This window comes from Artibeus jamaicensis, unplaced genomic scaffold, assembly GCF_021234435.1.
Source record: "Artibeus jamaicensis isolate MK-2021 breed Jamaican fruit bat unplaced genomic scaffold, CSHL_Jam_final contig_490, whole genome shotgun sequence".
Classification (NCBI taxonomy): Eukaryota; Metazoa; Chordata; class Mammalia; order Chiroptera; family Phyllostomidae; genus Artibeus; species Artibeus jamaicensis.
In genome coordinates this window covers 1811840-1836048 of record NW_026521861.1, presented here as the reverse complement: position 1 = coordinate 1836048, position 24209 = coordinate 1811840, and the positions used below count along the sequence as shown (strand labels likewise).

General features: G+C 39.2%; 1 protein-coding gene across 3 annotated transcripts in view; it reads left to right on the top strand.

Annotated features, from left to right (window-relative positions):
* Positions 1–24209, top strand: part of ARMH3 (armadillo like helical domain containing 3) — a 181564-nt gene that overhangs the window by 85554 nt on the left and 71801 nt on the right. For all 3 annotated transcript variants that reach the window (XM_037159420.2, XM_037159422.2, XM_037159421.2), the window contains exons 21-23: positions 1030–1112; positions 2039–2165; positions 12735–12810. In XM_037159420.2, the coding sequence (XP_037015315.1) occupies positions 1030–1112; positions 2039–2165; positions 12735–12810 (286 nt within the window). The remainder of the gene's footprint in view (positions 1–1029; positions 1113–2038; positions 2166–12734; positions 12811–24209) is intronic.

The following is a 24209-nucleotide window of genomic DNA, read 5'->3' as shown; positions in this document are numbered from 1 at the left end:
TATTTTATTGATTATGCTGTTACAGTTGTCCCATTTTCCCCCTTCACCCCTCTCCATCCTGCACACCCCCTCCCACCCACATTTCCCCCTTTAGTTCATGTCCATGGGTCCTACATATGAGGAACACCTTCTTTATAGAATCCCATCAAATAGGGGTGCTGAGACAGGACCAGAAGTCATGAGGGGCACAGAAGCAGAATTCATTTCACAGCCCTCAGTGGAAGAGTACAAGGAAGTTGGTAATTTCTTTTATGCTTAATACTTATTTGCAAAGTGTCTTTAAAGCTGCTCTGCTAACCTAGGCACTCAGCAGTCTCTTTACTGAGATTGATTGGGTTTTGGCAATCTCTGTCCTCATTAAAGATTATCAGGCAGAAAAAGACCTTTTTGGTACATGTTGTTGTGGTTGAGGAAGGACAGAGCAGAGCTGCACTTTCTTTTTGAATAGAGGGCACAGTTAAGGGCTTGTTTTCTTTTTCTTCATGAGCTCTCTTCCCATCCCAAGCTAAAGCCCAGGTATAAGTTCTACAATATAGCTGGCACATCTGGTGACCAGTTAGAATTTAAAAATGGCCCTCTTAATAATGATGTTTGAAATAGGTGCATAGTTGAAACTTGGTGACATGAGATGCTAGCAGCCTAGGGTGACAGAGGGACCCTCATTTTGACCTGTAAATTGTGCAAATTTGATGGGGAACTCACCATGCAGGAATAAATTTAGAGCACTTAAGATGTGTTTTATAGTCAAACTGCTGAGCTTAATTAAAATTAGCTATTTAAGAAGTGGCAAAAAATTTTTTAAAAACCACCTATGGGCAGATAGGCAGACATGTGCATGGGAAGGTCAGTATTTTCTTCCAATATACCCATCTTACCTGCTTTTAAAAGTGCCTAGTAGCTGTGACTCACTCATTCTAGACCTATTTAGATTTCTATAGAGCTAGTTGATTTTTATTGCTTTCATTTAACTTTATTGATTATGCTTTGAATAGCTTGTTGATATCTTTTTTTGTTTGTTTTTTTTTAAAGCCTTGATAAATTTGCTGAAGTTCCTTATGTCAAATGAGACTGTACTTTTGGCCAAACACAACATTTTTACATTAGCCCTTATGGTGAGTAACCAAAAAATATTTCTTTTTCTGAAGATATACTTTAAGGCAGAGATGGGTTGTTTTGAAACAGGAGCTGGGTTCTGGGGACTAAGCCATAGGCGGAACCAGGCCTTTATTTTCCTTTTGGATCAGACTCTCCATATTGTGGCCCCCACTGTCACCTGTATCTTTAGCAAACCTGGGACTCTTCCCTTTTTATGAGAATATATTGTCTGGCAGCGGCAGGTATAGGTCAGATCTCTGTGTATAAGTAGTGAGCCTTGGTTCCAGTTGAGAGACTAGTGCACCTCTGTAGTACCTATGTTGGTACCTAGCAAGATCTCCAGAGGTGTCCTAGCCAGATGAGTGTTTCCATCATGTTTGCATTTAGTTTCTGAGGGACATTGCAGATGCCTGCTTATCTGACTGGTTATTTGGGGTGGTAGGAGGGTGCTGTGCCATTTTATGATCTTCTCAGGTGTTCATAAATGTTTAACATTTTGGGGGAAACAGTCCTGATTTATATCTTTTTCTGATTTCCATGGTAAAACTATACCCACCATGACCAGTTCCAAGCTGTTAACATCATATCACTGAATGCAGAGTTGGTGAAAGAGGAGCAGTAACACAGCACTGTACGATATTCCCAACATACCAGATGGAAGTGGGATAAATTAACCTTAAGAGCACAGATAATACTAAAAGAGAGAAAGTAATTAGGAAGTGACAAGATAATTTTAGTATTTATCACCTTCATTTTAACATAATTTATTGGATTGTAAGCTTATATAATTATTTTTTAAGAATGGATTTGTTTACTGACTAGCTCACAAATTCCTGAAAATTTAACAATCAGCCCTTGCAAGCCAGTAAGAGCTGGCTACAGTATACGAATAATAATAACCCTTCCAGTCTTCATAGCATGATGACTTTTGCTTCTTTTTTAGATTGTGAACCTATTTAATATGTTTATCACATACGGCGACACCTTCCTGCCCACCCCCAGCAGCTATGACGAACTCTACTATGAGATTATCCGCATGCACCAGAGCTTTGACAACCTGTACTCCATGGGTAAGCTGTTGTTCCTTTTCACTCCTCTCCTCCTTTTCTTTTTGCTCCTCTCCGCATCAGCTGTGATTTTTGGCGTATAAGAAGAAAATACTACAAAAGATTCTGTAGTTGCTTAGTGCCCTTTCTTGGCATAAAAATATAGTCTTCTTGCTCAGGGAAAGAATATGTGGAGTTTTTTGCCTTTAGGAACTCAGAATTCATCTCAGTAGAAAGCTGGTTTGCAGCCCTGTAGCCCTTTCTTGATGTTTGTGAGAAGGAGAGAGAGAACAGGGAGGCTTGTGGATTTAGTGAATGCAGTTAGATGGGAGTGAAAGAGTGGGTGGGAGCTGACAGCGGCGAATAGAAGAGCTTGGATCCCAAAGAACATTGTGTGATTTGAGAAGGTACAGGATTTTCAGGAGTTTTAATGTACCTATGTATTTTTAGCATAACTTACAAGAGGAAGTAGGCATTAAGATAAAAATTTTGCAAACCTTTTGGTGATTGGCTCACTGAAAATGTACTCTTTGGCCATAGTGGATATAACTACATATTTCTGAAAGAGGCCATGTATCCCTATAAGTGTGAGTAAAGAGTCTGGTCAAACCTTCTTGGACTTTGAAAGATCAGGCAGATTTCTGTAGATTGCACAGAAACAGAAATTCACTCAGGAAAGCTGTCTGTTAAAATCCCCAACTTACTAACTTTATTGAGATATAGCTGGTATATAATGAACTGTACTCATTTGAAGTAGTATGTACAATTTTTGATAAGTTGTGCCATATGTATATATCTGTGATAGCTTCAGGCTTTAGCACCCATTAATAAATGAGTAAAGATGTCTTTCAGTGTGGAGAGGAATGGGGGAGGTATTTTATAGAAGCCTGTCATACCTGCTGAACTGGGCTATGTATACAGTCAAATGAGGTAAGCCCTAGTACTATAGCAACAAGATAAGAGAGTATCTGGGAATGCTCAAATCTGCCCAGGAAATTAAAGTGTTAACCTGACAAATAGGCAAGTGAAATTTTCACTAAATGAAGCCCAATATCCCTCATGAATAATTGCAAATGAGGGGAAGGGAGGGAGAAAGAGACAGAAACATCAGCTGGTGATCGAACCTACAACCTAGGTGTACCCTGACTGGGAATTGAACCCAAAGCCTTTTCGTTTAAGGGACAGGACTCCAATCAACTGAGCCACACTGACCAGGGCTATAATTTTCTTTTCTTCTAATGTCATTTTCTTTTCTGGCTTTAGCATCAGATAATGTTACCTTATAAAATAAGTCGAAGAGTGTTCTCTCACCCTCTATTTTCTAGAAGAATTTATTTAGAGGTGATATAGTATTTCACCATTAAATGTTCAGTAGAAATTGTCAGTGAAGCCAGCTTACTTTCTTGGATGATTTTTAACTATGAATTCAATTTCTTTAATTGATGTAGGACTATTTAAGTTATCTATTCCTTTGGAGTGACTTCTAGAACTTTTTGTCTTTCAAGGAATTTGTTTTATTTCCTTAAGTTGCGGGTATTATGGGCATATGGTTGTTTGTGATATTGACTTATCTGTACTGATTCCCTTTCTTTCTTTCCTCGTGTCGGTAATTTGTATCTTCTCTTTTTCTTGGTCAGTCTGGCTATATGTATATCAAGCTTATTGGTATTTTTCAAAGAACCAGCTTTCAGTTTTACCGATATTCTTTTTCTTCTGTTGTTCTGTTTTCATTTCACTGATTTCTGCTCTTTACTTTCTATATTGCTTGCTTTGAGTTTCATTTGCTCTTCTTTTGCAGTTTTCTTAAGCTTGAAGTTACATTGTAGTATAAATATTTAGTGCTATAAATTTCCCTCTAAGTACTACTTTAGTTGCATCTCACAAATTTTTATTTGTTATGTTTTCATTGTTATTCAGATCGAACATATTTTTAAAAAGTTTTTATTGTTGTTCCATCACAGTTGTCCCCATATTTCCCCCAGTGCTCTCCCCTGACATGCTCAGCCTCCTTCTCCCACATAAAATCCTGCCCCCGCCCCTCCCCCATGGTCCTTGTCCTTTGGTCACTGTCAGTTTCTTCTTTACTTCCATGTCTCTGATTCTGTTTTGCTCACTTGTTTTATTGATTAGGTTCCACTTACAGGTGAGATCATATGGTATTTGTCTTTCACTGCCTGGCTTATTTCACTTAGGATTATATTCAGTAGTTCCATCCATGCTGTTGCAGAGGGTAAGGAGTTCCTTCTTTCTTTTTGCTGTATGTAGTATTCCACTGTGTAAATATTCCAGTTTTTTAATCCATTCATTTACTGATGGTCACTTAGGCTGCTTCCAGCACTTGGCTATTGTAAATTGTTCTGCTATGAACATTGGGGTACATAGGTTCTTTTGGATTGACATTTCAGGATTTTTAGGGTATAATGCCAGCAGAGGAATCACTGGGTCAGAAGGCATTTGCATTTTCAGTTTTTTTGAGGAAACTCCATACTGTTTTCCACAGTGGCTGAACCAGTCTGGGATCTCACCAACAGTGCATTAGGGTTCCCCTTTTTCCACATCCTTGCCAGCACTTGTTGTTTGTTGATTTGTTTGTGATGGCCATTCTGACCAGTGTGAAGTGGTATCTCATTGCAGTTTTAATTTGCATCTCTTTGATGACTAGTGATGCTGAGCATCCTTTCATATGTCTCTGGGCCCTCTGTATGTCCTTCTTGGAGAATGTCTCTTCTGGACCTTTGTCCACTTTTTAAAATATATATTTTTAAAGATTTTATTTATTTATTTTTAGAGAGGGGAAAGAAGGGTGAAAGGAAAGAAGAGAAGCACCAGCGTGTGTTTGCCTCTTGAGTACCCACTATGAGGGACCCAGCCAGCAACCCAGGCATGTGCCCTGACTGGGAATCAAACCAGCGACTCCTTGGTTCACAGGTTGGCACTCAGTCCACTGAGCTGCACCAGCCAGGGCCTTTGGCCATTTTTTAATTGGATTGTTTGTCTTCCTGGTGTGGAGTCATATGAGTTCTTTATGTATTTTGGAGATCAAACCCTTGTTCGAGGTGTCATTGGCAAATACATTTTCCCATATGGTTGGTTCCCTTTTCATTTTGCTGATGTTTTCTTTAGCTGTGCAGAAGGTTCAACATATTTTCTGATTTCCCTTATGATTTATTCTGTGATCTTTGGATTATTTAGAATCGTGTTTTGTAATTTCCCAATATTTGGGGATTTTTATAGATATCTTTCAGCTAATAATTTCTCATTTAATTCTGTTTGGCTCAAGGATATTCTTTGTGTAATTTCCATTCTTTGAAATTTATTGAACCCTGTTTTATAGGCCAGAATATGGTCCATCCTGGTAAATGTTCCCTACACACTTGTATTCTGATCTTGGAGTGAAGTGTTTTATGACTTTCAGTCTGGTCACGTTGTTTGATAATGTTCTCTGTTTTCACAGACTTTTCTACTTGTTCTAAAGGAATGGAGAGGACTATTGAAACTCTTAATTGTCAGTTTGTCTATTTCTTCTTTTGGTTCTTTCACTTTTTGGTTCATGCCTTTTGTAGCTCTGTTGTTAGGTGAATTAACCTGGAATTAACCCAATTATCACTGTGTGGTGTCCCTTTTTATCCTTAGTAATATTCCTTGTTCTGAAGTCTGTTTTGTCTGATACTAATATAGCCATCATGATTTTCTTTTGATTAGTGTCTGCATGTCTATCTTTTTTATCATTTACTATTAAATTATTTATATCTTTATATTTAAGTGGCTATTTTGTACAGAGATTATAGGTGAGTCTTGTTTGCTAACCAGTTTGAAATCTCTGTCTTTTATTTGGTGTTTAAACAATATACATTTGATGTAATACCTGATATACTTTTTTTTTAGTTCTGTCACTTTCTATTTTCTACTTTTCTCTTTTGTTCTTTTGTACCTCTTTTTTTGCTTCTTTTGGATAATTTGAATATTTTTAACATTCTATTTTAATTTATCAACTGGCTTTCATTATATTTCTTTATATATTTTTGGCATTTGCTCTAGGATTACATTTTATATACCTTTCCAAGTCTACTTAGAGATAGTGTTGTGCTACTTAAATAAAATATAAAAGCTTTGCTATTGTATAGGTTTATTTAATCACCAAGCCCCATCCTTACTTTGATATCATAGTTGTAATATATATTATATTTACATGCAGTGAAAGCCCCACCAGATAATGCAATAGTATTTGCTGTGACAGTCATTCATATTCTAAAGAACTTCACAGGGATATATATATTTTTTATATTTACCTAGATATTTTCCATTCTTGTTGCTTTTTTTATTCCCGAAGAACTATTTCTGGTGTCATGTCTCTCAGCCGTAAAGAATTTTCTTCAGCATTTTCTTTAAAAGGAGGCCTTCTGGTGACAGGTTCTCTGTTTTTCTTCATTCCTGAAGGATATTTTTGCTAGATAGAGACTATTGAGTTGATAGTTTTTTTTTTCTTTTATTCTCACCCAAGAATATTTTTCTTATTGCAGAGAGAAAGAGAGAGAGATTGATTGATTGATTGATTGATTGATTTTCTTCTCATATGTGCCCCAACTGGGGATTGAACCTGCAACCTGGGTATGTGCCCTGACTGGTAATCGGACCCATGATCTTTTGATCTATGAGACAATGCTCCAACCAACTGAGTCACACCAGCCAGACAAGTTGATAGTTCTTAAGTATTTTAAAGATGTTATTCCCCTTTTTCTAGCCTCCATGGTTTCTAAAAATAACTCTGTGGTCATTTAAATCATTGTTCTCTTGTTTATAATATGTTTTCTCTGGCCTCTTTTCCTTTTCTTTGGCTTTCAGCAGTTTGATTTGATATGTCTAGGCATTTTTTTTTTCTGAGTTTATCCTGTTTGGTGTTTGCTGAACTTGAATCTCACCAACTTTGGAAGTTTTCAGGCATTCTATTTTGTAGATTTTTTTTCTGCCCCAGTGTCTTTCTCCTCTTCTTGGACTAAAGTAACACAAATGTTAGACTTTTTGATACTGTCCTACAGGTCGCTGTTTTTCTTTCCTTTTTTTCTGTTCTTCATGTTTAACAATTTCTGTTGTTCTGTCTTTAGGTCTCCTGTGTCAATCCATTCTGCTCTTAAGTCAATTTGGTGAATTTTTAATTTTACATAATACATATTTTACATGTAAATGTTTTCATTGGTTCTTCTAGTTTCAGTTTCTCTGCTGAGAAGTTTTATCTTTCTGTTCATTGAAATGTGTTTACCTTTCTTCATGGAGCATAGTCATAATAGCTGCTTTAAAAAGTCTGGTAATTTTAACATCTCTGTCATCGCTGGCATCTGTTTATCTATTCTTGAGAGAATTTGTTATGTTTCCTTGTTTTATCATGTATTCTGGTTCTCTGTGCATCCTGGTTCCTTATAAATTAGCCGCGTGTATGCATCGTTTTACATCACTGTAATCCTGGTATCCTTCTGTTTGTGTTTTTTTAAACTACAAGGTGGGGCAAAGGTAGGTTTACAGTTGTTCATATGGAAAATGATAAAATAATTAATAAATAATAATTCACTTATAATAAACTCTGTTTCACATACAACTGTAAAACTACTTTTGCCCCACCCTGTGTATATCATAAAACATTTTTCTATTCTTGGGGTAATTTTTTTGAGTCTCAGTCTTTCTCTCTTTATCTTGCTTAGTGTGGATATAGTTTATTTAACTATTCTTTTCAAGGAAATTATGCTTGTTTTCAGTTTTTGCTTTTTTTAATAACTGCATAGTATGTTCTTTTTGTGTATCATAATTTACTACATAAATGATTCTATTAGCTTGAGGCTTTTAGGGCATTTTGAAATAATTTTGGGTTTAAATGTATTAAGTTAGAAAAGCATGTAAAAGCTAAGGCATTTTGAGAGGAAATGCAGTGATGAAGTCATCCGGGTGCCAGTTTGCTACGGGGCAGAACTGACAGGATGTTGCAGAGAAGTAGTGCATGGGCAGAGTTAAATACCTGTCTCAGGTAAGTAATGGGAGATTTAGCTCCATTCCATAAATGTTTTGGTTGGCATTCAGCGAACCAGTACAATCAGAGAACTTGCGATTTCGTGGAGGATCTTATGAAAAACACAACATATCTAAATGGTTTTCACAGCTGAGTTGGGAAAGTTATGTCCGACCTGCTGGAGCAGTTTTGTTCATTACATGAATACATTTGCACAACACTGGGCGACACCTGGGTTCAGGCTGTAGCGTTCTAACTTGACACTACTCGTGTATCAAGTTCACCTGCACTAACTCATAAGTTAGAAAAGCAGCAGTTGGATAATATGTTTTATTAAGGCTTCTATCTTCTTTTTCATAAAATTGCATGAGTTTTTAAAAATGAAGTATTGCACTATGGCTGGTATGGCTCGGTGGATTGAGTGCCGACCTGTGAACAAAGGATTGGTGGTTCGATTCCCAGTCAGGGCACAATACCTGGATTGCAGGCCAGGTCCCCAGTAAGGGGTGCACAAGAGACAACCACACATGGATGTTTTTCTCCCTCCATTCCCCTCTCTAAAAATAAAAATAAAAAAACAAGGTATTGCTAGAACAGATGGAGAGCAACCACATGAGTTTGCTCATAGCCCTCCTCCTGATACAGCTGCTGCTGCTGCTGCTTCTGCTGCTCTTCTTGCTAAAAGAACAATGGTCAGGAGCAGGTAGTGATGATACTCCGATATAAAGTTCTTGTGCAAATTGGTTACACACTTTTTTGGGGGGAGCTAGGATTTTATTTTATTTTTAAGTATATTTTATTGATTATACTATTATAGTTGTCCCAATTGCTTTCTCCACTTTATCCCCCCTCTGCCCTGCACTCCTTCGCCATCTAGTATTCCTCCCCACCCCCCAGTTAGTTCATGTCCATGGGTTGTACATATAAGTTCTTTGGCTTCTCTTTTCCAATATTCTTCTTAACCTGCCCCCATCTATTTTATGCCTACCAGTTGTGCTTCTTATTCCCTGTACCTTTCCTCTCCTTCTTCCCCCCTCCTTCCACACTGATAACCCTCCATGTGATCTCCATTTCTGTGATTCTGTTTCTGTTCTAGTTGTTTGCTTAGTTTTGTTATTGTTGGGGTTTTTTAGGTTCAGTTTTCCCCCCTGTATTCCCCTCTACCCTGTATACTGCCTTCCACCCACATTCCCCCTCTTTAGTTCATGTCCATGGATCATACATATACATTCTTTGGCTTCTATATTTCTTATACTATTCTTAACCTCCTTCTGTCTATTTTCTACCTACCATTTATGCTACTTATTTTTCTGTACCTTTTCTACCTCTCTCCCACTGATAACCCTCCATGTGATCTCCATTTCTGTGGTTCTCTTCCTGTTTTAGTTGTTTGCTTAGTTTGTTTGTTTTTTTTTTAGGTTCGGTTGTTAATAGTTGTGAGTTTGTTGTTGTTTTAGTGTTCATGTTTTTTATCTTCTTTTTCTTAGATAAGTCCCTTAAACATTTTATATAATAAGGGCTGGGTGATAATGAACTCCTTTAACTTTACCTTATCTAGGAAGCACTTTATCTGCCCCTCCATTCTAAATGATAGCTTTGCTGGATAGAGCAATCTTGGATGTAGATTCCTGCTTTTCATGACTTTGAATACTTCTTTCCAGTCTCTTCTTGCCTGTAAGGTTTCTTTTGAGAAATCAGATGATAATCTTGTGGGAACACCTTTGTAGGTAACTCTATCCTTTCCTAATGCTGCTTTTAAGATTCTCTCTTTGTCTTTAATCTTGGGTAACTTAATGATGATGTGCCTTAGTGTATTCCTCTTTGGGTCTAATTTCTTTGGGACTCTCTGGGCTTACTGGACTTCCTGGAAGTCTGTTTTCCTCGCCAGATTGGGAATATTTTCTTTCATTTTTTCAAATAAGTTTTCAATTGCTTAGTCTTGCTCTTCTCCTTCTGGCACCCCTATGATTTGGATGTTGGAACATTTAAAGATGTCCTGGAGGTTCCTAAGCCTCTCCTCATTTTTTTGAATTCTTGTTTCTTCATTCTGTTCTCGTTGGATGCTTGTTTCTTCCTTTTGTTCCAAATCTTTGATTTGAGCCCTGGTCTCCTTTCCTTCACTGTTGGTTCCCTGTACGTATTCCTTTATTTTGTTTTGTGGAGCCTTCATTTCTTCCTTCATTTTGTGACCATGCTCAATCAATTCTGTGAGCATACTGATTACCAGTGTTTTGAACTCTGCATCAGATATGTTGTCTATCTCCTTGTCACTTAGCTCTTTTTCTGGATTTTTGATCTGTTCTTTCATTTGGGCCAGATTTCTTGGTCTTGGTGCACCTGTTAAGTCGTAAGGGTTCAGAGCCTTATGTATTTGCCAGGCCTGGGCACCCCACGTTGTTGCTGCATTGTGGCGCTGCCTGTCGGGGAGGCTACAGAGAGGGAACAATGCTACTCGCTCGCTCTGCCCTAGCCCCACTTTCTGATGAACTCTCCTGTGAGCCTGGAAGTTTCTCCTAATGTCACAATCCCCACAATATTCTACAGCTAGAGGTTTTGAGTCTTTAGTTTCCTGTTCAGCCATCCCCCCCCTGGCCTGTGTGGTCTGCTGCCTTGCCACTGGTCCTCTCTGCCTGGCTGCCCGTCTCTGCCCCCTCCTACTGGTCTGTTTGAATGTTTCTTTAACTCCTTGGTTGTTGGAGTACCATGCAGTTTGATTTTCTGGCACTTCTGGTTGTTTATTGTTTTTAAATTGGTTGTTAAAATTGGTTGTTATTCTTCTTTTGGTTGTGTGAGGAAGCGAAGCGTTTCTACCTACGCCTCCATCTTGGCAGGAACCCTCTGGTTACACATTTCTTAAATGTTAATTAGGCTCCATTTTCCTTCCTTAGGGAAAGTCTCATGTACCTTTATTCATTTGTTTGGGAGTCAGTCTGGTTAAATTAATAGTAGGTAATATGTATGTAGCATTTACTGTGTGCCAGGTACTGATCTGTCTTTATATATATTAACTTATTTAATTTTCACAGTAATCCTTTCATATAAATGTTGCGGTTATTCTCTATTAAGTGGCAGGGGCTGGACTTAGACCCTGACAGTTGGCTTCAGAGCTCATACTCTTAACTACTCACTCTGTAAATACAGGCTCTAGAGTCATTCTCTCCAGGTTCAAATTCCAGTTCCATTACTAATAACTGTGTGAATGACCTTGATCAGTTACTTGTCTCCTGAGTGTCAGTTTTCTAATCTGTATGCTCTATTGCATATAATGCAACTCTGTCCAGTTTTGGCACATAGTAAACTCACTATATATTTAGCTCTTATTAGCTGTTTGTTAAAAATCTATACTTAGAATGCCATACCATGTGCTTTCAAGGAGCACTGCTGGTTTATCTCTTTTCTAAAATAGTATAGGCACTATGCCTTGACTGGTATGGTTCAGTTGGTTGGGTATCATCCTGCAAAATGAAAGGTCAACGGATCGATTTCCGGTCAGGGCACATGCAGGGTTGCAGGCCAGTTGGGGCACGTATGAGAGACAAATGATCGCTATTTCTCTTGCACATTGGTGCTTTTCTCCCTCTCTTTTACCCTCCCTTCCCTCTCTCTAAAAAATAAATAAATAAAATCTTAAAATGGTATGGGTACCATAATGTGCCTGTGTCTTAAAGCTCATAGCTGAAAGAGAATGTTCTACATTTCTATCATCTCTTGTGGTTAAGTGTGGGAAAGAGAATTTTGTCAGAGAAGGGAAGAATATTCCTGTTGATTCATGTTGTAGGTCACACAGGTAAGTCAGGGGAGCTAAAACAGGTCACTCCTTGATTAAAACGTAACCATCCTCTATCTGGCAAGCTTATTTGTCCTGTTTGACCTTTAGGAGAAAGATATACATGTATGGAGCAGGAGGGGGCAGTTGACTCATCCTTGCAATTCCACTAAATCAGCCCTAGCCTTTAGGGAAATGATAAATGTGGAAGCCAGGTTACCTGTATATCACTGCTCCAGTATAGATTATAAACAATTGCAAAAACTGAGTACGGAAACCTTTTAGTGGGGAGTGGAAGGAGGGGAACCCAAGGCAGAGGAGGATGAGGAGTTTGATAGAAAGTGAAAAAAATTCCTGGTGAAAATAGTTGAAAATAAATCCTTATATTTTCCTCCAGGATAGCGATTTCCAACCTTTTTCATCTCACAGCACACATAAACTAATTACTCTAATTGTGTGACACACCAAAAGATATTTTTTGCCAATGTGACAAAAAATATAGGTATGAGTTTGATTCATTCATACCGGACGGCTGTTGTGGTGTTGGCTGCTGTCATTTTTTTATTTGACAATGCTGTCATTTTTTTATTTGACAATCTAAGGGAAAAGAGGTCAGTGCCCCTGACTCAACAGTCAGGGATGCATGTTTTTAAAAGTCCTGCAGCACATTGGTTGAAAACCGCTGCTCTAGGATGAAGACATTTTAAACGGAAGATTGGCACAGGCTCTGTGTGATTATTCTAATAGTGCTATTCTGAGATGCATCTTTATTCTTCTTATTTGCACTTTATACCAGGGGTCTGACGGATCTTTGTTCTTTCCTTCTGTCTAGTCCTGAGGCTTTCTACCAATGCAGGCCAGTGGAAGGAGGCTGCTAGCAAGGTGACCCACGCATTGGTTAACATCAGGTAAGGAATGAGATTTTCTCTCTTTAAGAGTTCATTGGCTCATCCTGAGGTTTATTGTACTTTTCTAAGTGGAGTGTGTTGAACCCCACTACTATTTTAAGCCCTGATGTCTGTAGGAGTGAAAGAAATTGTCGTACTTGATCAGGAAAAACAGAAGTGCATGAGGCTTTCGTTTGTCATATTGAAATAGCTCACAGTGCTGTTCTGTGAATCTCCTTACTCAGAGAGGGTTGCAAGGCCTTTTCAGGCATCTTTACTGCCAAAGTATTTTCTGTGTAGAGGCCATCTGAAAGCTTTTCTCTGAGATTTTTTTCTGCTGTTCTCAGTTCAAAGAGTGACTCATGGGAATATGGAACTTTGACGTTTTGCTTCACATGGCTATTTCTATTTGTGGGAAACAGAGGCAAATGGAGCTCGTGGGGCTGTCATTTTAGATTCCTTATGAAACAGCAAGGCAATTACAGAGTGCTGTAGGTACTGGATAAAACTGAGTCACATATGGAGTTGCTTTAGGGTCTTAAGGAAATGCCACGGGAGTGAGCTGTTTATAAATGGAGAGAATGTGCTTTCAGTATTAGGAAACCTAAAGCTGACTTTTCTTATATTCCTTGCTCCCTTTGTGCCTATCATTTTCCATTTTTCTCAAGTTATTAAATTGTTCTTGCAAACAATTGAAAAATTAACCTTGAGTGGATGAGGCAAAGCCAACAGATGGAGAAACTTGATTTAGCCCCAGATGTAAGCCTTGCCAAGCATTCCCAGTAATAGTAGAAGTACATTTACAACTTGGTAGAGATTCCGATGTGTGACAGAGTTGGTAGTCAGTGTGTTTCCATATCTTCCTGCTTTTTCAAAAAATATATTCTGTCCCTGTAGTGATTTACTATTGTGTTTGGCACATCTGGGAATGAAAGAAAAAATGTGAACTGTGCGCTGGGAGGGCTGGGGTGAGAGAGCATGGTGGTGAGACGTGCTAACGAGGCTGCAGTGAAGGTTGATCTGCCTTACCTGACCCCAGAGACATTTTATAGCAGTGACAGTTTTATAAATCTCACAAATAAATGCATATCTACACCTAGCAAACAAACCAGATATTGTAGTGAGGCCTTAAGATAAATGTGATTTTCTGTAGGAACTGGAAATTACAAACTGCCTTATTCCAAATATCCCTTTGTGACCCAAGGGCAGTATGACAAATGTGGGTATTTGAAAGAAGCACCAGATTCCGGTTTGAGTATGAAGAGCATATGGGTATAATTTATGTTGCGTTTATTTATTCATATGTTTACTTAGGCTTTCCAGGGAGCTCCTTCTCATCTGGGGCCTGTTTCCGTGATCACATTCCTTTTTGCTTGTTTCATCTCCCACTTTGTTGCTTTTCCTTTCAGTGGCTTCTGGCCTGGCAGCTGTCCTTATTCTTTTTAAGGACCATCAGACAGCTGATTTAAGATCTTGGCCTGTCCCTTTTTTGAGTAGGCCAGAAAGGACTGAGCTGAGTTCAGATGCCCATAACCATGACCTCTTCCTTCTCTTTGTTAGTCTCTGTTAGGCCTGTGCCCCATTTTCATTCCTCAGGTTTTTTTGATGAATTTGCTGCAGAATTATTACATCACCTTCACTGTTGCTAATGAATTAGACGCAGACTATGTGTCAGACGTGTGAAAGATGCAGTCATTTTTCTCAAGAGGTTCCTGGAAAGATGTATTTGAATGTCACTTACCACACTAAGGCCAGATCAGGGGAAAATATGGATGATGCTAAGACTGTAAAAGTTAACTTCTTTTCTTTCTGACATTTATTTTCATTTAAGTTCTATACCTTGTGCTGCTCTTTTTTTTTTTTTTAAGATTTTATTTATTTATCTTTAGAGGGGAAGGAAAGGAGAGAGGAAGAGAAACATCAATGTGTGGTTACTTCTAGTGCGTCCCCTGCTGGGAACTGGCCCCTGCTGGGGGCTGGCCTGCAACCCAGGCATGTGCCCTGGCTGGGAATTGAACTGCGATCTTCTGGTTTACAGGCCCACACTCAATCCATATATACTGTCTTCTTCAGTCCTCAAATTCTATAAATAGACTGTATTATAAATTTTTAAATATATACTTTGTATCAACAAGGAAACTGAGTCCCACAATGGTCATGTGGCAAAGCTGAGAATTAATCATAGGTCTCTAACTCCCAAGTCCAGGGCTCTTCCTTCTGTACCATAATGCCTCCTTCCGTAGAGTTGCATCAGTGGGTTGCATGGAGGTGAACAGAAAACGCAGCATGATGTATTGAAAGGAGTGTGGAAATTTGAGTTAGAGAAACTGGATTTTTTGTTTTGTCTCTTAGTATATGACCTTGAAGTTATTTAGCCTCTCTGGACCTCTTTCCACTCCCTACAAAATGGAGGTCATGACGATATCAGCTGTTTCCTAGGAAAGTGGTTGTGAGAATTAAAGGATGTAATGTATGTGAGAGCGCTTAGTAAGCTATAAAATACTGGTCATTTCACTTAGCCTCCTGTCTTTCAGGTTCATTCCTATTGTAGCATGTGTCAGAATTTCCTTCCTTTTTATGCTGAATAATATTCCATTGCAAGTATATGCCACATTTTACTTATTCATTCATCCACTGATGAAACCCCCAGTGAGTTGCTTCCACATTTTGATTATTGTGATTTTAGTTATTTGCACATGGGTATGCAGACATCTGTTCAGCCTCTGCTTCACTTCTTTTGGATGTATACCCAGAAGTAGAACTGGTAGGATCACATGGTAATTCAGTGTTTAATTTTTTTTGAGGAATTGCCATACCTTTTATCAGGTTTAGCATTTTGAGCCTTCCTTAGAATGTTTCCTAAGTATGGCTTCATTTGTCCTTTTTATAAAAGTTAAAATGTTACCCTTAGCCTTAAAAGATGTGTTTCTTTTCTTTTCTTTGATGCTGGGGGTCTAGGGAGTTTTTGGTTTTTTTTTCCGAAGTGTTAGTATTTTTCTCAGCTGAGGGCAAAAAAGCAGCATGCCTGCAAAGTCTCTCTTCCACTGAACCAACGGTAATGAACACTGCATTTTTATGCTCCTTTGCTTTCTTCTAAGAGCTCATGTTGTGTATCCATGACACTAGTAAATTTGGGTGACTCAGAAAACAGGAGACTGTGTCAGAAAATGGGACCTGTGGGTCTCCCCGGGGATACTGTGAGATATTTAAATAGTAGCCACCAACTTGATCATTAAGGATAGAGTGTATAAAGGCTTAGCAGTAAAATTGTGATGGTATGTGACATTTACTTCTGTTCTTTATAAAGGTGTTTGTGCTGATCCCATACCTGGAAAGAATTTCTAAGGCAGAGCAAATGAACTCTTAGCTGCCTCTCCTGTAGTATGTTCTTTGATAGCCATGGGAAGGGATTGGATTGCATGGGAAACTTTCAGACACCTAACAGCTGGGGGAGCCTGTGACACTGATTTGCTGGTTGACCAAGGCTACAAGTTATGCCTTCGGGATCTTCTGGAATGCAGTACATCTAATGGCAAGCCTGACGTAGTGTGTCACCAGCAGGTGAAAGGCAGCAGAAAAGCTGCAGACCTTTCTGTTCTTTGGGGTTTAGATTGTGATAGTGAATATTAAAAAAGTACTTGCACATGTTTGGAGTCTTAAATTTGCTCAAGTGTCAGACTGTTTGCTTTTCACTTGTCTCTCCTGGCTTAGTCATGCTAGTTCTTTAATTGTCAAAGTTATTTGTATTTAAACAATTTGTCTTTCTCTTCCTGTTTGATCCTTCAGAGATATTCTTAAAATGCATCTGCTTAGAAACTGCTATTTTTGTTGGGACACCTGACATCATTACCATACAGGGCCCTATGTTTGTTCCTCCCCATAGGAGGCTTGTTCCATTGCTTTGCCACAAGAAAAATAAAACATTGTAGCTCCATCTTTGAAATTCCACTTGGTATAATTGTTGCTGCAGCTGCCTTCACAGATCTACTGGTCCAGAAAAGAAGGATACTGTGAGGGGCCAGGTGCAAGGATGCAAGGAGAAAATATTTGGGAAGTTTTGCTTGGAGACTTCCATACTAAATATTTCCTGCCACCGCTTAGCAGATTCCTCCAGTGGAGTCCTGTAGATGTGTGCTGACTGTTAACCTAATTAGTCAAAGAGAAAAAAATGTGAGACTAAATTTTGACCTTCATTTAACCAAACAACTTTCATGGTAATTTGAAGCCTTAAATGAATCTCTTCAAGTTAACACCTTAATGCTTTTCACTTAACAAGCATTTTATCAGCCCCAAGTTCACAGCCCTATTCTCTGGTTGCTCACAGAAGTAGTGGCTGAATCACTGCAAGTAGGGTTTTTTCCTGATCAGTAATTTCTTTAAATTGGGTAAAATTTGAACTCTGTGGTTTATATATTAATTTTTCCCCTTATTTTGAACGTGTTAAGCTGAAGTTTAGTTTTTCCTCAAGAAAGACTTTTTTAGATATTGCTATAGTTAGTGACAAGCGTGGGGTTTGGAATGAGACTTCAGTGCATTTCTTTGTCAGTCTCTTTAACTGTTCACCTAGTGTGTTTGCCTCTTGCCCCCCTACTTGCTCCATGGTCTTTTTGTTCCAATGCTAAGGTGGTCCATCCTCCTCTCACTCACCTCAGTTCCTGCTTATGTGCTTATGTAGCTGTTTTTCTTTACTCTGGGGAAAAAAATACTCCCTCCAAAAAAGGAGGAAGAGGAAAGCCTTAAATGTGCACTTTGCTTGGTAGGCGAAGGGACAAGAATAGCTCTTAGCAGCCTCTAGATAAGGGGGTTCGTGGAGCTTCACACCCTTTGGAGCAGGTTGTGCACAGAATTCTGGGTGTCGAGGAATGAAAGTCTTCAGGCAGGAATCAGAGAGAGCACACTCACTGTTGATGGCTGCAGAGTTAGGGTTGGGAAGGGGGTGCGAGCTCTCTGTTACATAAAGTTCCCCCAGATCCCCTTGCCCAAGTACCCATTCGGCTACAAAATTAGTCACAGTTTTCTTATCAGAATAGATACTGATGAGTTGAGAGGAGGAGCAGTTTGATTCCAGGCACTTCAGCTGAAGGATGCAGCTTAGTCTAGTGAAAAGTAAATATGGACTAGAGTGATTCATGACAGGAGTAGAGGCATTTGGGCCGATGACTCTTGAGTAGCAAGAAGTACATGAACATAATCTTCTAGTCCAGTTGTCTATTGTAAAGTGACAGGCTCAGATTGTCTCCTTGGTTAGGACTTGTCAGTAATGACCTTTCTTCTGTTAATCCGATCCAATGATCTCTGGTTACAGAGAATGAAAAGCATTATGAAGATTAAAACAAAGCACTGAAATGAGGCTGCTATAATATCATGTCCCCAGTGACTAGGAGCATTACAGATTATTCTAATAATTGCTGTTCCCCCATCTCGTAAGACTACAGCTAGAAATTAAAAACAAAACACTGATTCTCACGTGGCTAATCTTCTACTTTGCCTTAACTTGGTTTATACTACAAAGTGAGGTTTTGCATTAGGTCATAGCTGGGCTTGGTGAATTGCAGTGCAATAAAGAAGTCTTGGTTTAGGAGATTCAGATATTTGTAATAAAAAACTATGATTTTTAGTTGGGTCTACTGTGATTTTAGGTGAGTGTAACTTTAACATATGAAACCTACTTAACTCAGTCTGAAATTTCATTGGGATCTTTTTCCACTTTGATTTTTTAAAAAAAGAATTGTGGAAAAATGAACTTAACAAAATGTACTATTTTAACCATCTTTAGTTCTGTAGTTCTGTTGCATTAAAGTACATTCACATAGTTGTCCACCCATTACCACCAGCCATCTCCAGAACTTTTTTTTCCTCCTCAACTGAAACCCTGTACTGCACTCATGAAACAGTTACTTCTTATTCCCTCCTTCCCCTAGCCCCTGGCAGCCACCCTTCTGCTTTCTGTGTCTATGAATTGGATTACTCTAGGAACTTCATGTGAGAGAAATTATGCAGCATTTATCCTTTTGTGACTGGCTTGTTTTACTTAGCATAATATCCTCATGGTTCTTCCATGTTTTAGCATGTATCAGAATTTCATTCCTTTTTAAGACTGAATGATATGTATGGGTAGACCATATTTTATTTATCTATTTATCCATCGATGGACACTTGCATTGCTTCTGTCTTCTGGCCACTGTGAATAATGCTGCTATGAACACAGGCGCACAAGTATTTGAGAACCTGCTTTCACTTTTCTTGGATATATGCCCAAAAGTGGAATTGCTGGATCATATAGTAATTCTATTTTTAAATTTTTGAGGAATCACCATACCTTGTCCACAGCAGCCATACTGTTTTACATTCCCATCAATGATGCACAAGGCTTCCAATTTCTCCGTATCATCACCAACACTTTTTATTTCTGTTGTATCGATAATAGCCCTCCTAACTGAGGGGTGTGAAATGATATCTCACTGGGATTTTTATTTGCATTTCCACAATGACTAGTGGTGTTATCTTTTCATGTGCTCATTGGCCACTTATCTGTCATTTTTTGAGAAATGGCTACTCAAGTCCTTCGCTGATTTTTTCATTTGGGATGTTTGGGGGGTTTGTTGTTGTATTTTATGAATTCTTTCAATATTCTGGATCAGTCTCCTATTGGATATATGGTTTGCAAAGATCTCCCTTTCTCTGGGTTGCCTTTTCATTCTGTTGATAGTGTCTGTTAAAGCACAAAAATTTTAAACTTTGCTGATGTCCAACTTACCTATTTTTTTCTTTTATTGCCTGTACTTTTGGTGTCAGATGTAAGAACTCATTGCCAAGCCACACGATAAGGCTTTCCTTCTATGTTTCCTTCTAAGAGTTTTATAGGTTTAGTTCTTACATTTAGGTCTTTGATCCATTTTGAGTGAAGTTTTGTATATGGTGTAAGGTAAGGGTTCACCTTCATTTTTTTTTTTTTTTTTTGCATGTAGATCTCCAGTTTTCCCAGTAGCCACTTTGCTTTTCTGAGATAACCACAACCTCTGATTTCTTAATTTGAATCAGACTGAATTTGGAGCTTAAGTACTAAGGTCTAGAAATGGGGACTTCACATTTTCTTGCATGCCCCCATTTCTTGTTGTATTTTTGGTTTACTCATTCCCCTTCTTGTTTAAGGGATAGCATAATATTGTGCTTAAGAGTGGGGACTTTAGAGTTGGGTTGTTTGAGTTTGAGTCTAAGCCCTACTGCTTACTTTGGACAAGTTACTTACCATTCTTTGCTGGAGTTTCCACATCCGTAAAGTGAGGAAAATAATGGAACACGTGTCATTGTTGAGAAGATTAAATGACAATATGTATGAAAAACAGCATAGTGCCTGGCACACAGTGCTGTACAAACGTTCACTACTATTGTTTTTTTAAAAAATTGTCCTGAATGTGCCAGTCTGGGGGTTTTACTAGACTCAGTTCTGATGATGTGCAGGGAGCTTCATTCTAGGTAAGCAAGTCCCTTTCATATCCAACTTTGTTCATTTCCCTTGGCCCCACTCATGGGCTTAGAAGGGACAAGAGATACAAAATGATATTATTTATAAGCTGACATCAGGGGCAACACTGGAACTGAGGCTGTCAGCCTGTTGTGGCATCACTGGTGGGAAAACAGTTTGGATGGGGAGAGTTTATGTTTTCCATCTCTTCCAACCCTTTGAGGAGACATTTGACCATGAAATTTTGGCTTTATCATTTTTGAATGAATAGCCTGCCATCTTGCCATCGTTGTGGTAAAAGAGAATGTGCCCGAAATGAATATGCATATACATAACTGAAAGGACAGCCACCAGTGTGTTCTTTCCTGTGGTTGGAGGGATTATAGGTGATTTTAAATTTTCTTGTCTTTTAATGTATTAAAAACATTTAGCTGTGGAGTTTTGGGTAAACATCTTTTATTAGACTAAGTTCCCTTCTATTCTTACTTTTTTGCATGTTTTTTAATTTTTTTACCTTGAAAGGGTGTTGGGTTTTGTTAGATGCTTTTTCTGCATCTATTGAAATAACCGTGTGGTTTTTGTTTCTTATTCTATTGATATAGTTGCATTAAATTAGTTGATATTAAACCAACCTTGCATTTCTAGGCCAAATCCCACTTGGTTTTGGTATGTAATTATTTTTATATGTTCCTGGAATCAGATTGCTAGTATTTTGCTGATGATTTTTGTGTTCATTCTCATAAGAAATATTGCTCAGTTTTTTTTCTTGTGATATTTGTCTTTTTTTTTTTTAATCCTCACTCAAGGATATATATTGATTTTTAGGGAGAAGGTGGAAGGAAAAGAGGGCAGGGAGGTGGAGAGAGAGAGAAACATCAATGTGAGAAGCATTAAATGGTTGCCTCTCATATGTGCCCTGACCTGTGATTGAACCTGAAATCTAGGTATGTGCCCTGACTGGGGATCACACCCACAACCTTTGGTATCTACTCATTGACTAGCATCAGAGACTGCAGAGAGACTGGGGCAACTACACCTGCACCCCCCACCCCCACCCCAGGTGCAGCTGCCAAGGCGGACCCACTTAGAGGAGTCAGGGAGGCAGCACTCTGCCCAAACTGCAGGAGCTTAATCTAGCCTTGCCCCTGCCCAGCACCTTGTCCATCACAGTGCTGTGCCACAGCCCTTGCTAAGCATGCCTGGCTACACATCCATGGTGGCACCTGTTCCCACCAGGAGGTGGAGGTCTCTAACTGGGTTATGTGCACCCAGACTTGCTGAAAGATTTCTGCATGAATTTCCAGACCATACTGCTTCTGCAGGGCATTGCCACCTTCTGCTTCCTGAGCATTCTGTGTAGCCTCTTGGCATTCCTTCTGGATGTCTTTGGGCCCTAGCTTCCAGTCCTGAAGATCACCTGTCACATGCCTTTGCCCACATCCTTACATTCCTGCAGTGTGCTGCCATCATCAGCTTTTGGGTAGTGAAGACTATGTCTGTACATGAATGAGTGGCTGCCTGGAGTTCACTGTGATGCCAAAGTGTGTCCCACTGTGACTCTCACACTTCCAGACTCTTCTGTTAGGTAAGAAAGATGGTTGTGTTATGCTTGAGCACAAAGCCAAGGGGCTGCATCGTCTTGTCTTTCTGTGAAGTCTGAGTGTATCTGTGGCACATATCCAGGGTGTGGCCAGCTCTCACTGACCTTGGGTGTCTGAAGGGGGCAGATCAGGAGACCAGGATCAGACATGCATGCCAAAATGACCAGTCATCTCATGAGATGCCAGATGTGACCTGTAGACTGTTCCATGTGATTTGGTAAAAGGCAAAAGATTTATACAGTCTGAAGAGAAACCAGGGTATGTTCCAAGTGATTTGGAACCCACTTTTTATGAGCTTTCCGCACCTCTGGCCTTTCTCTTTCCCTTACTATCCTGAGACTGTTATGTAAATTCCCCTGGTTTTGTTTTTGTTTTTTTTCCTTCCTGGAAAAAAATAAAAAGCAAAAACAAAACAAACAAAACAGAAACCACAGGTAAGACTAAAACAAAACACACTAAAAAGGAGAATTTTGTATATTTTCTGAGAGAATGAGGATGCTTTAGAAACAAGATCTTACTTTGGTCCATCATATCTGGAGCTAGGACTAGACAATAGTGGGGGGAGCGAGTCTATATTTAGAGTTTATATACATATGTCTTCTTTGTGAGAGGTGTTCTCAAATGTGAATATTAAACACAGCATTCTAGATTAGGCTCTATTCTTCTGTGAGCTAATATTGCACAGCTATTTTTTTTCCTAAACTCAAAATGCGAGCAATCAGAGCTCATGGCACTTGATGCCTACACGTTGAGTTTTACAACAAAGAAAGAGTATAGGCATAAAAGTAACAGGAGAAATTGGCGAGCAGTTGTTTTGGAGGTATATAATTTTGAGAGAAGGACACAGTACTTTGATGTGGAGTGGATGAGGGAGCTGTTAGGTGTGTTCTTTATATCCGGAGTCAGTGTTGGTTTGTGGAAGATATTCTTGTCTTGTGCCTTGTCTTTTGCATCTCATTTTCTTCCAGCAGGATAGAGGCTGCTGATTATGGCCTGTTTTTACTGACTTAGATAAGGGACTGTTTCTGGAGTATAACTCCTAGGAGAAAAGGAGTCAGCAGTGAGTGAGCCTAGCCCACTGTCCTGAAGCAAGCCACTGGACTGTGAAATAGGATCTTCTTAGTGGGTTTGAGGTGCATGCTCTGAGAGTGTCAGTCGAGGCTTCCGAGGTGTGGGGCTTCACCCTTTGTAAAAGCTAGGGTTCTGTATGGGTGTGACTACCCAACTTGAGGAACCTTGTAATAGGGAATTAGTTGGGAGAGATTGTATATGTATCTGGTGACCTTACTTTAAGTGTTGTTTCAGCAATCAGACAATCTTTTTCCTTGTTAATTCCATTGATATTTTTCTTTCTTAATGATTATACTAAGTATCCTACTAACGAGCCTTTTGAGGTGGCTTGGAAGGACTGCCTTTGTCACTGAGCCAGTGATAATGGAGTAGCTATTTCCTGGGGGCAACAGGTAATTAAGAGCCCCTGGGCCTTGAGGCAAGTTGGAAGGGTTTTGTTCTGAGCAGACAGTTGCAGATGGAATTGTTGAGAGCACCGAAGGTGAAATGTATGATTGGCATTTTCCTCCAGAATGTTCTAGCCCTTGATTCCATGAGTCTGAATAAATGGCTCTGTGTGGCAGGAGACCAAATTCTTCCCTCTCTCTGTAGGTCCACAGTCTCACAACATGCTTTGTTTCTGTAAATATGTATTTACACAGCAAAGGTCTCTGGTTTGCTTTAGTCCCATCAGTAATTAATTAGATCTCCTGCCTATAATTTTATGGTGTGGTAAATTAATTTTCAGTTTTCAGTGTAGTATTAACTTTTTTACGGGTATCTGAGATGAGCCATCTAATGTATGGCCTGCATTCTACAAATCTTTTAATCAGCAGGAACTAGTATCTTATTTCTGGTTCTTTTCCTTTTTTAAAAAGATTTTATTTATTTATTTCTAGAGAGGGAAAGGGAGGGAGAAAGAGAAGGAGAGAAGCATCAATGCATGGCTGTCCCTCACATGCCCCCCACTGGGGGCCCAGCCTGCAACCCTGGCATGTGCCCTGACCAGGAACTGAACCTGAGACTCTTTAGTTCACAGGCCGGCATTCAATCCCCTGAGCCACACCAGCCAGGACTTCTAGTTTCTTTAGGTGAGCCTCAAAAACCAAGAAAGAGAGGAAAAGAGTGAATAAGAGGAAGTATTATGTGTTTGTGTGAGACAGATTTGGAATTCTTTCTTTAGAAGCCTGTGGCTTTAGGAGCATTTCTTTATTATTCCCGTCACTGCATTCTTATCTTCACAACTATTTCTGAATGCGAGGAGTTGAGAACCAGGGGGCAGTGGAGGTAATCTAGAATTGCTG